Source organism: Triturus cristatus, chromosome 4_2, assembly GCF_964204655.1.
Source record: "Triturus cristatus chromosome 4_2, aTriCri1.1, whole genome shotgun sequence".
In the NCBI taxonomy this organism is placed as follows: domain Eukaryota; kingdom Metazoa; phylum Chordata; class Amphibia; order Caudata; family Salamandridae; genus Triturus; species Triturus cristatus.
The window spans coordinates 336619844-336635748 of record NC_140586.1 but is presented as its reverse complement, the minus strand read 5'-3'; the positions used below and the strand labels follow the sequence as shown (position 1 = coordinate 336635748).

At 46.0% G+C, this 15905-nt stretch overlaps 1 protein-coding gene across 1 annotated transcript in view; it reads left to right on the top strand.

Moving 5' to 3' along the window:
- Positions 1-15905, top strand: part of LAMC2 (laminin subunit gamma 2) — a 95594-nt gene that overhangs the window by 29308 nt on the left and 50381 nt on the right. The window contains exons 2-6 of the mRNA XM_085601730.1: positions 1222-1416; positions 5129-5264; positions 6268-6372; positions 12767-12903; positions 14279-14401. Of these exons, the coding sequence (XP_085457856.1) occupies positions 1222-1416; positions 5129-5264; positions 6268-6372; positions 12767-12903; positions 14279-14401 (696 nt within the window). The remainder of the gene's footprint in view (positions 1-1221; positions 1417-5128; positions 5265-6267; positions 6373-12766; positions 12904-14278; positions 14402-15905) is intronic.

Sequence of the window (15905 nt, the reverse complement as noted above, 5' to 3'; positions counted from 1 at the left end):
GACATTGCTCTTGCTAGCTTTTTAGGTCTCAGCTAAACAGCACATGTGCTGTCTCTTCAGGAAATGTTGTTTTCAAACAGTGGGCTTACCATTAGTAGGCTTCAGTGTCGCTCTCATTTTCTTTATTTCCATTCGTCATGACATGCGAGCATCATGTCCTTTTCTTGCGTTTGGACCTTGCGTAGAGCATGGCCCATGTACTTATCTCCTTCCACTACTCCTGTTTTTGGAGCTTTTTTTTTTTATTGTGTTCAAGCACACCATAGGAGTACTTGTGTTTTCAGGCCATCTCCCCTATTTATGTTGCTTCTTTTCCCTTTCACCCTTCTGCTCCCTTCTGTTTCTTCTCTACCCTCTCCCTCCACCCCTGTTTGTAATTGTATAGCTCTTCAATCCCTGGCGCCACAGCACCAAGGATAATGTCCTCATAGCTACACATATAAGGTCCAAAAGGCGAGACCTATTGGCTATGCCAATGCTTGTGTTTTTGTGTTGTCAGCTCCAACAGTCTTCCAGTTTTCTCTCATTAATTAGGTCACATTATTTTTATGAGATATTTATGTATTGTTTTTTTTCTGTTCATGGTTTTTTTTTACGGCACCAGTGTGACATTGACTACTGCAGCCATGCAACCTTAAGAAAAGTTAATTGTGTGAGGAGGGGGCATGGCATTGGAGGGGTGGGGAAATGTGCCCAGAACTACCTAGGAGGCACTTCTGTGCCCTCCCCCACCAAACACCCACCTCCTAAAAACAAGCCTGCTGAGGCTGGTGCCAATGTCCTGGGGTATTTGCACACCCCAAAATGGACGTTGGCTTTTGAAAGCCCCGTACCACCCCCCCCCCCCCCCCCCCCCCCCAAAAGTGAGCTGGAAATCCACTCTGCAGTGGTTTCTAGCTTGTTTATCCTGCTACTGTGTACAATGTCAGAGCCTCACTGGGTGACCGTGTCAAGGGAGCCCATATCGTGTGACACACGGTGGCACCGTGTGAGTTAGCAGGTCTGCTACTGCTGTGGAGCATCTTTATTGGCAACGGAGTGGGGTGTAGAAAACCGCTGTTGCTTGGTATTTTAGAATTGGTTTTGATTCCTTTGCTGCCTGTACTTATTTGTTACTTTTGAGGTCTTCTTATGCGAGTCTCTGCTGCCTGAGGTTCCTAGTGTTGGTGTTCTAGGTTTCCACTGACCAGCTGTCTTCTTTCTCCTTCTCTTCTACTATAGTGTGTGACTGTAACGGGAAGTCCACTCAGTGCATCTTCGACCGTGATCTCTGGAGACGGACTGGACTGGGATTCCGCTGCCTCAACTGTCTGGACAACACAGACGGACTTCACTGCGAAAAGTGCAAGGAAGGCTATCACCGCTTACGAAGGGGCAATGGAGATGTCTGCCTGCCCTGCAACTGCAACCCCACAGGTGAGTCACTTGTAGCGAGAGGATGGTCTGGTTCTGAGGCCTGTGTCCGAGGCAATTTAAAGGTGCAATCGGACCTGCACTCCAGCTATATGTTGACACAAGGATGGAGGGAGCCCCAGAGGTCTGTTAATAATGGTAAAAGCTGTTGATCCTAGTGAGGTGGCACTAAAGTCCCAATTGAGTCACCCCAGATGACTGTCACCGATGGCACAGCTTATGATTCCAGTGAAGTGCCTCTAATGACTCAAGGTAATGACCCGAGAGGTCTGCCATTGGTGCCACTAGCTGAGGACCGCAAAGGTTTGGCACTAGTGACACATCTTAGGACCCTGGAGATCTATCATTAGTTACACTAGCTGATGACCCCAGTGGTCTGGCACTAGTGACATTTCTGATGACCCTTGAGGTCTGCCATTTGTGACACAAGCTGATGGCCCCCTTGAGGTGTCATTGATGACCCAAGCTGACGGCCCGACGAGGTATCACTAATGGCACATGATACCTCTGGTCTGTCAGTGCAGGATTTGGGGGGAACCCCAGCCGCTGCCGCTGATGTTACAGGGAATGGTTAGAGCACTTGGTTCTTTCACTGATCAGTACCACCTGCACTGGGGTCTGGGGGTGCATCTGAGTGGAGAAAGTTTCAGGACTCCAGCGGGAGAAGGGACCAGTGCAAGGTGGAATATGGGGTAATGTTGACTCAGTAGTGGTCTGCATCAGTAAGGTGGCTAGATGGCTCCATGTCACTGAGAATGCAGTGCTCTAATTTCGTATCAACCTACTGCACCCAGAGAGTTCTTTCGTTTGAACCAATTGAACTCACACACCTGAAAATGATGATTATCAAAGGAGGAGCCCGTGGCTGGAGCCGTGCGTCTTCCATGCAGAGTCGTCTGAAAGCCTTACCCTTCGTAAGTGGCCACAGGTGGCAGATCTGTCTCCGGTTCTATGTCATTCTCGTGTGGGGTGTGTTGTGGGGTCTCCTCTGCAGAGCCTCCCTTCTGCTATGGACAGGAGATGCTCCTGATCTGGTGGGCATCATCCTGGCCTGGGAATCTCAGGAGAAGAGGAGCCATGGTTCCAGTTCACGCTGGAGGTATCTCAGGCGCGGTGTCTCCAGCGGTGATTTAGCTCTGTTTCTCTGATGTTAAAGGGCTTTTGGTGATCTGGGAAGCGGTGTTAATCCCTTAGGGAGATTGCTGCTCCTCACTGGATCTGGTCATTCAAAGCAATTCAAAAACAAATAAAGTTTCAGAAATAAATGTAAAGCACATTAGGCTTCATAATAAAGATTGACAAGTATTATATTGAAAACCACGAAGGTTCATTAAAAGTTAAAGGCATTACAGACGCAAAATATATGACAAGGAGCCAGTCAGTTAGTTAATATGTCATATTAAAGTATGAAGCTCAGAATAAAAATGCAAAATCGCAGAATAAGGTGTAATTCAGCCCCATTAAATAAGTTATAAATCAAAGGTCAGTCCGGCAGACTGTCACCATCTCAAGATCAGGGGAGGGTGAGATCCCCAACCCTCAGGACGTGACCCACAGCACATTACACAAAGGAATCCTAGATTTGGTGTGAATGTGAAGCAGTCTCACAACCCCATCCAATCATATCAAAGAAAGAACACTACAGTTTGAAATTTCATTTGTCGGCACTATCCCACAGATTCCTATGCTGCAGTTTGTGTCCCTGTTGCTCATCAGACACCTATGTTTTTAATAAAATGTTGTTCCATAACATAAAAGGACAAGTTCTCAAATCAAATCAAACTTATTTATCCTGCATAAATAATTAAATACATTACATGCCCATTAAAACACATTGAAAGACAATACTATGTAACATACAACCAAATTAAGCTAGGCCTGGCTAAACAATTGAAACAATTTGAATTTAGGTTCAATCAGGAGGAGCTGAACCCAAGAGTAAAATCAGTGAAAATAAATATTGAGAAACCATGGGAACCAATTTGAATGCTTTATCTCCCGAAGGACTTAAGCCTTTATAAGCATTCAGGCAGTAAGTGCTTATTGTACTGTGCAAACCTTATGCATTAAAGTGTGTGCCATGAACTATTGTAATACCTACTAGGTGCACCATGCACACTAATATGCCAACACTCATGCCATAATTGAATTATTCGATGGCATACCCATCAAATTTGATTTCTTGATAGACTCTCCTAATACCGGCATTAAAGTGCTAATCAATACCCCCTCCAAAATGCATTGTGCACACTCAGACCATAGGTGAATTATTCCTAAGAGGAGTACCATCTTAGCCAATACTAATGAATTTGACACATTACTCGATGCATACGTCATGGTGTGGAGTGCTTAAAATGCTATGTCGAGTACAGGTTATGATGTACATAGGGCTAACACAAAAATTGGTCAGATAACATCTTAGAAAAGATAATGTGCTATTTAAGAGATCTCACTGGCACCAAAAGAAACAACCTTATAAAACAGGCAACTCTTTGATAAACCAGGCATCCAGATGTTAGGCTTTCAAAAACAATAAGCAAAAAAAACAAGTTTTTATGAGAAACCATGGCAATCCCATTGGGTGAGACCTTGAAATAATTCAATATGCTAACACAGCATGAAAATGAAGTTTGAGAATGAAGCATCATGTTGCACATGAGAAAGCGATATTGTGTTTCAAAACATTATTTACAAAATAAATAGTGTGTGCTGAGTGCATGGTGGGGAATGGACAGGAAGTTGACAGCTTGCAGAACAAGCATTTGCAATGCAATAGGTCTCGCATTTGCGAGAGTTTAAACTATTGGTATTGTAAATGACAATGCCTTTTATTTATAAGTTTTGATAATTAACACATAAATAAAAGGCATTTTCATGTATGATGCCAATAGTTCAAACTCTTTTAAACGCGAGACCTATTCAAAGAAGAGGCCGAAATTGTCCCGGACTGCTTAGTAAGTGAACACAAGGAGATGATGGATGAAGCGCTGAAACTTTTTAGACTCACCCCCAGTCACAGATCTGGGTTGAATCCATCATAGTTCTTTAGCTCACTTCGCCACCCCAGTTCAGACACAGCTATATGTAAATCAGTCTTGACCCTGTGCCTCATGGGAACAGTCCAGCCCGAGCTGCCAAGCCATGTCCTCCTTGGACCGGAAACGAGCATCCTTGGACCGGTTTCGTGCCTTTACTTCAGAAAGTGAAGGCACTCATGGCGTGCTGAATGTTGCAGGAAACCATGTGGTTCCTGGAGTAGGAGAAACTATTTAAAGAATATAGTGCTTGCAGACTAAAGACTCACCGTGTAACAACCGAAGTAAAAGGGCGAGTCCTCATGGGAAGTTAGGAATGAAGACAAAGCAGTCCTAAGGAGGGACTAACAAGCTTATTAACCAATCAGAAGCCAGTATTTATGAAGGACAATGAGACAAGAGTGGGCGGCTTCTATTCCATACTCCAATACAGCATGGCTTGCCACCGAGGCTCGACCTAAAAAGATGGCTGCAGACAGTAGCCACCATTTCAAAATCGAGGCTTACATTGTCCATTTTTAAAATACACAACTTCTCAACCAGAAAATCTTAATTTTACTGTATTGACATCATGTGAACACAATTACTTTTTCATAAAAAAAAACCTACATAAGCAGCCATATAGAATCTGCCAAATTTACTTTTTTTTGTTTATACCAGTTTTGTTCTTTCTCTCTCAGGGTCTGTCAGTGCACAGTGCGACACCTACGGGCGCTGCCACTGTAAACCAGGTGTAATGGGTGAGAAATGTGACAGATGCCAACCCGGGTTCCACTCTTTTACCCAGGCCGGGTGTGTTCCAGAAAAGAAATCCTTGTAAGTTTTAGAATCCATTCAAGATTAACTTTTTTTTATGAGCTGATCTAAGCAGCAGACTGTTTTCCAATACAGTACAAAAGGGTGAAGGGATAAGCTTCCTGCATGATGTATTGTTTTCTCTTGTTTACAACTTTTCTGTTAAGTCATAGATTTATAACTATTTCTTCACTTTTAGCTGCTACCACCTTTCCTGTGTCTATTTCTCTTCCTGTCTCTTGATTCGGAGCCTTGTCTGAGGGTCTGCCCTTACTACCGTGAATTGGGCATGAACATGTCAGATCAGTTTGTCCCTTTTTCAGTGCTTAATTTGTAAAAAAAAAATACTTTTGAGGCCTAAAGAGACACGCATCATCAAATTTTAGGGTACTGAATATCAAGGCTTCGCCGTCTTGGCTTCAATTCATGCCTCTTTAATCCACCGTTGAACACCTCCTGCCTCATTCTCACTTTTTTCATCCCTACTTTCTGTCTTTGTAACTGGTTTTCCGTCTTTCTCTTCCTCCCTTTTGTATTATTCTCTCTCTTGCTCTGTACCAAAACCTACTGAGGAAAATTAAGTGCCGGGCACCCAAAAATAAGTGCTGGTGGGCCACCCCTGCAACCTGGCTCAAATTAAGCATTGCCCTATTTATAGGGTACTAGAGGGATAGCAGGCAGCGTACTGGCAGATCAGCACAGTGACCCAGGTCTGCAGCAGCAAAGGATGCTGGAGCTCAGGACTGGGGTACTTTGATGGTTTTGAGCTTTGGGTCTCAGGAATAGGGCGGCGAGGGAAAATATAAAGGGTGGCATTGGTAGAGCCCAGTTATCTTTCCTGTACTGGTGCTACATGCGGTCCTTCTAGTGAGGGTAGTGATGCACTAGTGCATTGAGACGCCACTGCTCCACGCACTGGTCTGTTGCATGAAATATTCAATATGCCACTGGTTGTACCGGATGTATAGTCATGGGTTATACTCCAGTGTATGACATCATACTTTCTTGTTTCCATCTTTCATAGGGACCAGAGGTGTGACTGTGACCCAGCAGGCAGTGTGGGACATTGTGACGTTGCGACAGGAAGATGTGTGTGCAAGGCCTCCGTGACAGGGGACCGCTGTGACAGGTACGTAGGGATTACCTTGAGTAATCCCAATAAATCATAAAGTAATACTGTACTCTAATAGTTCAGCTAGCCCCTCTACTGTGCCAGGCATACATGGTGGGACTGTGCCTCATACTGTGGTAAGGCTTTATGAGGCAACTTCTTGGGAGATCATTTCTTAACTAGGTACATTTGATCCTGCAAAAATTGCAAAACTGATAATCTCTTAACTAGGTACATTTGATCCTGCAAAAATTGCAAAACTGGTAATCTCTTAACTAGGTACATTTGACCCTGCAAAAATTGCATAATTTATAATCTCTCAACTAGGTACGTTCGATCCTGCAAAAATTGCAAATCTGGTAATCTCTCAACTAGGTACGTTCGATCCTGCAAAAATTGCAAATCTGGTAATCTCTTAACTAGGTACATTTGCCCCTGCATAAACTGCAACACTATGTTCCAAACATTACACGGAGGAAGCCCAATGGGAGAACCATCCAACCGACGGCTCCTAATGGAGAAAAAGACATAGATTAACCCATTCTGTATTTTCAATATAGCTCTTTATTCATTTTCCGTGAAATATAACAAAGCATCATGACGGATACATATGTACGATAAGCAAAACTGTACGGGTGGGCACCTACATGACACATTTCTGCGCAAATGGCTGTCCATCGTTTTAGTATATCACACAGGCTCGCAAGATATGCCGTGAGCATTATATCTACATAACAAACGATTATAACATCCACCCCTCCCCCCGATCAACCCAATGCGTATGAACACATAGTATATCCATCACTGTCCCACTGCATCATCCACCATACTAGGGGGCATATTTACAAGCCCCTATCCCCACCGGAGCTGTACTTTTTTTTACTCTTCGATGGCGTAGCGCCATTTTTCATATTTACAAGCTGGCGCTAAGCCACTTAGCGTGTCTTAACGCAACCTTCTAAATATGCACCTTTCTGCCGCAGCCCTCTGTGGAAAAGGGGCGTCATTGGTGTTACTGTGGCGTTCCACCGCAACACCCATTGCTTTTTGATGCTGCCCCAGATTTACAAGACTGAGGCAGCACCAAAATAGAATGCCATGGAATACCTAGTGTTAGAATGGTGATATGAGGAGTAATTATTAATTTCTCCTCGTTTTTTGCTCTTTCCATGTCTGCTGCATTTTGCATTCTGCAGCACACATAGAAAGAGCAAATCACCATTATTGATTGTTTATTTGCAGTCAGACGTCCATAACTGCACATAACTAATCGTCCCTGCAGCGCAGGCACCCTTGCAACATGGCGACAGGGTGCCGGCAATAGTGCTAGGCAGCTTTTTTTGCGCTAGGGGAAACACAGGGGTGTGCCATATTTTTTGTATACGGTGTGTCCCTACATTCCCAAAATGTCGGAGTGCACCGCTGCCAAATTTGGCACAGCTCCGTGCTCTGACATTGTTTTGTAAATATACCCCATAGAAAAAGCAAATCACCATTATTGATTGTTCATGTGCAGGAAGGTGTCCCTTCCTACACATAAACAATAGTCCCTACAGCGCAGGCACCCTTTCAACATGTCAGCAGTGTGCCTGCACTGCTGCTAGGCAGCTTTTCTTGCACCAGCGCTAGGGGAAACACAGGGATGTGCTGCATTCTTGTGAATACGGTGCATCCCTGCGTTTTCAAAATGTCGGATCGCAGCGCTGCAAATTTGGTGAAGCTCCGCATTCCAACTTTTTTTTGTAAATATGCACCTAGGCTTTCTAAAGCCACCGGACGACCAGCAGATTAACCTATTCTAATACAGCTTGAGTTTGAAAGGAGAAACTCAGACACTGACGATTAACAACACCCACTGTCTGCAAATAAGTGGTGCCAGGAGATTCAAGCATTCATGGAGGCATCTCTTGTGCTGAAAATAGAGGATAGGTATAAAGGACCATCTCAACTTTGCATTAAATATTATATTTTGGAATTTGCCTTTCACCCTCGGCACGTGGTCCTGGGTAATTTTACTTCAGGCTGGTTGACGTGGGCTGTTACGAAATGGCAGCTTTAGTGATGCAACGAAGCCGCGACACAACACCAACGTGTGAACGCAAATACGCTGCTGCATTTGTAAGACACCTTGTGAACATCTACTTTATGTATGACTTTCCTTTGCAGTTCCCATGATCCTTCCCTGACCTTCCATTTATTCATTACACTCCTCACAGAAGTTTGTTTCTGCCTCCTCCTCCTCCTCCACACCACACTCGGTTACACTTCCCATGTCCCTTCCTTCATTCTGCTCTGTTGTCATCTATATTTCTGTCCAACCTCTCTCCCAACATCATTAATCACTTTTCTTTTTTTTTTACATGCTTTGTAGCTATGATGCATGTCCCAGTGTCTCCCGAAACCCTGCACCAAGCCCATTTCTGCCCAGTTTCCTCTGTATGCCCATGTCAAACCTTTCCTTTTCATGGTAATCCCATTTCCACGCCTTACATTACTATCCATATATGCCCCTTTTCCCATCCTGCACCCAGCCAAGTTTCTGCGGTTTCATGCTATGCACCCAAGTTCTCCCACTGTGTCCCACACTCTACCCCAAGTGGAGCTCCCCTTGAGCCACCCTCATACCTTCTCCAGGCTCCTCATCTTACATTTTGCTGCCAGCCTTCTATTTGTTGAGGTCCGTTCCATGTCTAGGGCAGCGGTCGTAGTGTGGGAAGTGAGGCGCAGTTGAAATACACCACCACACTCAGTCATCATAGGGTAACCAAACCAAGGAGTCCATTTTCTATTCCGGGTGTACACCCGTGAGCGACACTCTACACGACTTGTTGGAAGCCCCAGATCAATTTTAGCCAAATTTAGGCCGTGCACTTTGTAATGTACCACCATCACTAGCCATAAGCCATGACCAGAATACCATTTGGAACGCTTCCTGCATGGAGTGTACTCTTCTGTAAGAGAGCTCTTGAACAAGCAGCCAGCTCTTCAGATGCATATACTCAGGAGAGCACCAATACAGCGGAGTCCAAGACTGTCTCCTCCATACCCCATGATTTTGTCCTGATTCCGGCTGTTGTGGGTGTCCCTGGAAATAACTCGTAGGGTGTTTTCCAACTCACGAGGAGCCAAGTTGGGCTTAGTTCCAATGAGGAGGACTTCAACCTGACACCGTTGATTCATCATCGCGCTGACAGCGAGACACCACAACGTGTGGTGGTCTCCTCACTGATGGCTCTGAGCTACTCCCGGTGATCATCAACAGAGAGGGTCCTTCAATAGATGAAACTAGAGCAGGCCTCAGAGACAGGCAGCATATGAAGAACATTCTGTCCTTTGCGCCATGACATGTTTGCTTTCATTAGTCATTCTTTTTGCTTGTCTCACTGACACCTTCAGCCCTTGCCTAAGACAAAGGAGGACAGATTGTAAGTGCGCCTCCATTAGTGTTTGACACTCATCAGAGCAGGTTTTGTGAGTTTTAAAACCGGGTTCTCCATCTGACAAAGTATGTGATTCTTGGTAAATCACTATATCTCCCTGTGAATCCGATTTTGTTATGACTTTTCCAATGTTTTCCATTAATTTGAGTTTTTCATGCCCAAATTCTGGGACGTCGCTGCTTTTCTACCTTTTTTGTTGCTTTTATCAAAATAATAAACAAAGAGAATCCCTTTCCCTTTGGGAGTGTACATGAGGGCCGGGCGGGTCTTTTATTCCTCCGGGCATTTCCCCGGTGGGCTGGAGCCCGGTTTGAAAGCCAGGTTTGAAAGCACGAGGCCGCTCCTGGTGCACCTGTCACTATCCCCATCTCCTGGAGGTTCATTGGAGAAGCACAGGGAGGCTTCAAGAGAGAAAGCAAGAGAGGGAGGTGAAGGTAGAGAGCAAGCAACCAGTGACGGAGAGAGGAGAGATTGAGAAAGAAGGCATGGATGGATGGAAGAAGAGAGATTGTGCGAGGAGAAGACGGGAGTGGGGCTGGTTTGAGCATTTTTGCAAGGGCTGCTTCAGGTTCCCCAGGCTGGCCCTGGTGTAGATTCAGCAAGGGCTGTGTTCATAGGAGTGCTGGAAGGGGATATTAGAATCCACCCGGTAGCTCATGGGCAACCAATACTGGACCCCCATCATTGCCTTACTGTGCGCTGAAAACAGTAGGTAATAAGGGCAGGCCCAGAGGGTTTCAAAATTGCCATGGGCCCTAGTGCAAGCAAGTGAAGTGGGGCCCCTGAACACTGGTTGAATAATAAAATAATGTAATAATCTGGGTTCAGCGGTGCCTAGAGCTTCTGGGTTCCGGTGTCCCTGCATCTGCTACACCATTAGTAGCCGCGCCCCTAGGCCAGCTAGAGTACCAGAGGGCAAGCAACTGGTATCGGCTGCTATCCCTGCCTACCCCTAACTGAAATCCAAAGATGCACTGGCCTATAGGAAAACGAGGAATTTCCAGAACATTTGAAAGGCTGGAAGGGTTGGGTCTCCATCAGCCTATTCCAAGGTGTGATTCTGACCTTGATGTCAGTTTTATAGTCCAAGAAGATACCAGCCTCCATGAGGGACGGGTGATGTGTGTCAGACGGGCTGTAGGAAAGACATGCGTCCATTGACCATGTAAATACCACACGGGATCCCTGCAGCCATTTATCCAGACTCACCTCGGACGGGCTCACCCAATCACAAGGTAGGAAAAAACACTCTTAGGTTTTTTTGCCCGATAACCAAATTGTTGGTGCATGACAAAATGTACTGAACAGGAATTTCGCGGAAGATCACGTATATATTTGTTGGCCATTCTTAAATTCCTGACTAGAATTTGATATTTACAGTACTACTCATACATTATATATGTGACTAAATTAGCTCTCAGTCCTACGATCCAAGCCAAATTGCACAGAAACACCCTCGACAATCCAATAGAGCAACTTGTGTACAGCTCAGATCTGCCAGATGCTTGGCTATCATGAGTGACCGCTCTCTCAATGATGTAGGTGGCTTCACCGAGGTCAGACTGTTTGTCTCCACCAAGCAAAGGGCATATTATTGACCTGAAAGAGGGCACCTGTGTCATAAATCCTCCACCCATTGATTTCAAATAGCAGCCAAGATATCCTACAGGACCAGAGATGTTGGACATATCAATCCCCCGATCAACCTCTCACCCTACAAGTCCCCTCACATAGTCACATAAAGGGACCCGAATACGTTACTCACAGTCGCAGCATCACAATCCGGTGGCATGGGATGGCACCACAGGCAACCAACAAGGCCACACTAATGGCTATTCAAGCAATAATAACAAAACTATAAAATCAAAACTGCGGCTAGATAAAATCTATGTCAACGTTACAAAACAAATCAGATAAAAATAAGATTTTGAATGCAACGCAAATGTATAACGTTGAGGTGGCAGGTAATGTGAAGCTGTGTCTAGCTGGGAGTTGTGCATGGTGATATAATACAGGAGTTGTGTAATTAATAAAAAAAATAACTTGTTTCAGTATAGGCCTACATTCTGTATTTGTGTAGTATCCAAGAGCTGTAAATAACATATGTTATCATTACACTATTATGGTATTTAGTTTACTGACCTCAGAAGGATGGAAGGCTGGTTTGACACTATCAGCATTCAAATTTGTGGCCATCAGTTCACAACATATCAACAGATGTCTGTTTAGAAAGTAGCTAGTAAAGGTGAAGGTTTGCACCTGTATCTGATGTTTGTTTGATATTTCACTATGTGTGTATATATATATATATATATATATATATATATATATATATATATATATATATATATTTCGTTCAAAATCTCCGTCACGGCTACCGCTCTCAACACAGCGGGTGCTTACAGCCCGCAAGGACAGACTCGCAAAACACCTTCTTCTCCACAAAAACGATGGGCACTCCGGGCTCTTTCAAATTAATATTTATTATTTTTGTTGCGTGTCACCTTGGCTGACAAACGCATTTCGGCTCCCTGGACTTTATCAATGTCAGCATACCATTGTGTTATTAAATACCCATGTGACTTTGTGTTTGAATCTTAAAAAGTGAACACAGACAAAGGACTAAATAAACAGCCCATCTGCACACTGGACAAACGTAACGACCATATTGGAAATATCAGAATAGTACATTAGTTCTCTGTGGATCTCATGATTGCGATGCTAATATAAATAAATCTTTAGGATATATATGTATAGAGCCATAGAATTTGTGCCAGCTAGTAGGTGCATCCTATAGTCCACCTCCACCCACTTACCATCTACTGTGGTTGTGAGTGGTCACAGGCTGTGTTCTTTGCTCACCTGTGGTCTCCAGATTCTCACTGAGGTTAGGATTGGGTTAAGATAGGCCATGCTTACTGGGTGAACTCATGCAATGTGAGGGTATCATAAGTGTCAATCTTCTCCTGCAGGTGCAAGCCCGGATACTACAACTTGAATGCCCAGCACCCTGAAGGCTGCAGCCAGTGCTTCTGCTATGGCCATTCGTCCAGTTGCCGCAGCGCCCAGGACTACAGCGTCTACGAGATCTCCTCTTACTTCCAGCAAGGTATGGCAAAGGAGAGCGCCCCGGGTCCCCCAGTCAGCCTTAGCTTCAACCAGAGGCGGTGGCAAACAGCAGAAGTTGAAAGCGAAGGAACAACAGTGACTACCTCTCAGCAGGAAGAGGTTCAGCGATCAAATCTGAGAATGCTTTTCCAGTGTTTGTTAGTGTGAGTGCTTGAGTAACTGGATGGATGGATGGAAGGATAGACGGACGGACCGACAGACAGACGGACGAATGGATGTTCTGTCTTATCCTAATGTTTTGATCTTCTAAGTTGGCTTCATGTGCTTCTACACATTCAGATAAAACAAAAGTTGACAATCCAGCAAGGGCTGTTTGGCCCGGCTTCCTTCTTCTGCTCCTCTTGTCACTAGCTATCCTTTCCCCTCCTCTCTCCTCTTTTACTGGTCTATTAACTTGAGTCTTGCTCTCCTCCTGTCGACAACAGTTGCTTATACAAGGGTAAAGTCAAATTTGGCTAAAAGTTGTAAATTGGTGGAATTTGCTTTATCACCTCAGTAGTACTCACAGGACATGGACTGAGCTTCTGGAAATCGGGCGAGTCCAGTGCAAGCTCTTTCCATATTGCTTGAGCTGCGTACCTCTAGCGCGCTCTGGGCCGACGTCCCTTTTAGTGAGAGAGGAGATCAGTTGGAAGTCAGTGGCAATGGCCTGCCAATATCTGGCCTCTCTTTGCAGAGGAAAGAAGATAGTCTAGGGGCTGGGTTTTCCTTTGGTTCCTCTAGAACATGGGTATCCAGTGTACGCCCAGGTGGGCGGGATCTATGCCATATTTTCACAGTCTCCCAAGAGGATACATTTGCATGCAATTAACTTAAATGTAAATGGTTTACATAGTAAATGGTTCCTAAAGTTTTGTGTGGATCCGTCCCTCCAGGAACAACGTTGTGAACAAACTTGCTTTCAGGAATGGATAGTGCCTGTAAATCTTCTTGCTAGTTTATTCTGATATGCCTACAATTAAAAATGCATTTTAATTGGTGTTTGTGGAAGAAGACACCTGACCTCTGAGTATTCAATGTATACCTAATTTATAGCTAGTGTGATATGGTCAGCCAGTTGCAATACCTTTTGGTCATCATCATTGGTCACTACAAGATCTAAACTTGTATCTAGAGGGGAAAGAGAGGCCAATCTTGTACCAACCAATCCAGTGAGCTATGCATTTCTGCAATACCAAGATGGGAACTGGTGAGGCCTGGAAGGTAGCAGCAACATTGTCTTTCGTTGGCCGAGGTGTTGACGTGAGATGATTCACCCAATGGCTTTCACTTAGCGAACCCTCCATGGCTGGGCTCTTCTATAGATGTTCACTCTGCTGTGCTCTCGCTGATGACTCTTTCTCTTCGTCCTGCAGATACCGAGGGCTGGAGAGCTGTCCGGAGTAATGGGGCTCCTGCTCCTCTGCGATGGTCACACCACCACCATGATGTGTATGCCACAGCCAGACATGAAGATCCTGTGTACTACACGGCTCCTGGTAGGGATGCTCTGCTGCAGCGCACCTAATTTAGATTGTGTATGTACAGAACTGGATAGGGGGTGCTGTCCAGCTGTGTGCAGCTGGGGTCTGGAACGCTGTCAGATGTGTGCCGCTTAGGTCTGGAACGCTGTCAGATGTGTGCCGCTGAGGTCTGGAACGCTGTCAGATGTGTGCCGCTGGGGTCTGGAACGCTGTCAGATGTGTGCCGCTGGGGTCTGGAACACTGTCAGATGTGTGCCGCTGGGGTCTGGAACGCTGTCAGATGTGTGCCGCTGGGGTCAGGAACGCTGTCAGCTGTGTGCCGCTGGGGTCTGGAACACTGTCAGATGTGTGCCGCTGGGGTCTGGATCGCTGTCAGATGTGTGCCGCTGGGGTCTGGAACGCTGTCAGATGTGTGCCGCTGGGGTCTGGAACGCTGTCAGATGTGTACGGCTGGGGTCTGGGACAATGTCAGATATGTGCAGCAAAGGTCTGGAATGCTGTCAGATGTGTTCAGTTGGGATCTGGAACGCAGTCAGCTGTGTGCCGCTGGAGTCTGGATCGCTGTCAGATGTGTGCCGCTGGGGTCTGGAACGCTGTCAGATGTGTACGGTTGGGGTCTGGGACAATGTCAGATATGTGCAGCAAAGGTCTGGAATGCTGTCAGATGTGTTCAGTTGGGATCTGGAACGCAGTCAGCTTTGTGCAGCTGGGGTCTGGGACGCTGTCAGATATGTGCAGCTAAGGTATGGAATGCTGTCAGATATGTGCAGCTGCGGTCTGGGACGCTGTCAGATATGTGCAGCTGGGGGTCTGGAACGCTGTCAGATGTGTGCCGCTGGGGTCTGGGACGCTGTCCGATATGTGCAGCTGGGGTCTGGAACGCTGTCAGATGTGTGCAGCTGGGGTCTGGAACGCTGTCAGATGTGTGCCGCTGGGGTCTGGGACACTGTCAGATGTGTGCCGCTGGGGTCTGGGACACTGTCAGATGTGTGCAGCTGGGGTCTGGAACGCTGTCAGATGTGTGCAGCTGGGGTCTGGAACGCTGTCAGATGTGTGCCGCTGGTGTCTGGAACGCTGTCAGATGTGTGCCGCTGGTGTCTGGAACGCTGTCAGATGTGTGCCGCTGGGGTCTGGAACGCTGTCAGATGTGTGCCGCTGGGGTCTGGAACGCTGTCAGATGTGTGCCGCTGGTGTCTGGAACGCTGTCAGATGTGTGCCGCTGGGGTCTGGAACGCTGTCAGATGTGTGCAGCTGAGCTCTGAAATGCTGTCAGATGTGTGCAGTTGGGGTCTGGAACGCTGTCAGCTGTGTGCATCTGGGGTCTGGGACACTGTCAGATATGTGCAGCTAAGGTCTGGAACGCTGTCAGCTGTGTGCATCTGGGGTCTGGGACGCTGTCAGATGTGTGCAGTTGGGGTCTGGAAAGCTGTCAGCTTTGTGCAGCTGGGGTCTGGGACGCTGTCCGATATGTGCAGCTAAGGTATGGAACGCTTTCAGATATGTGCAGCTGCGGTCTGGG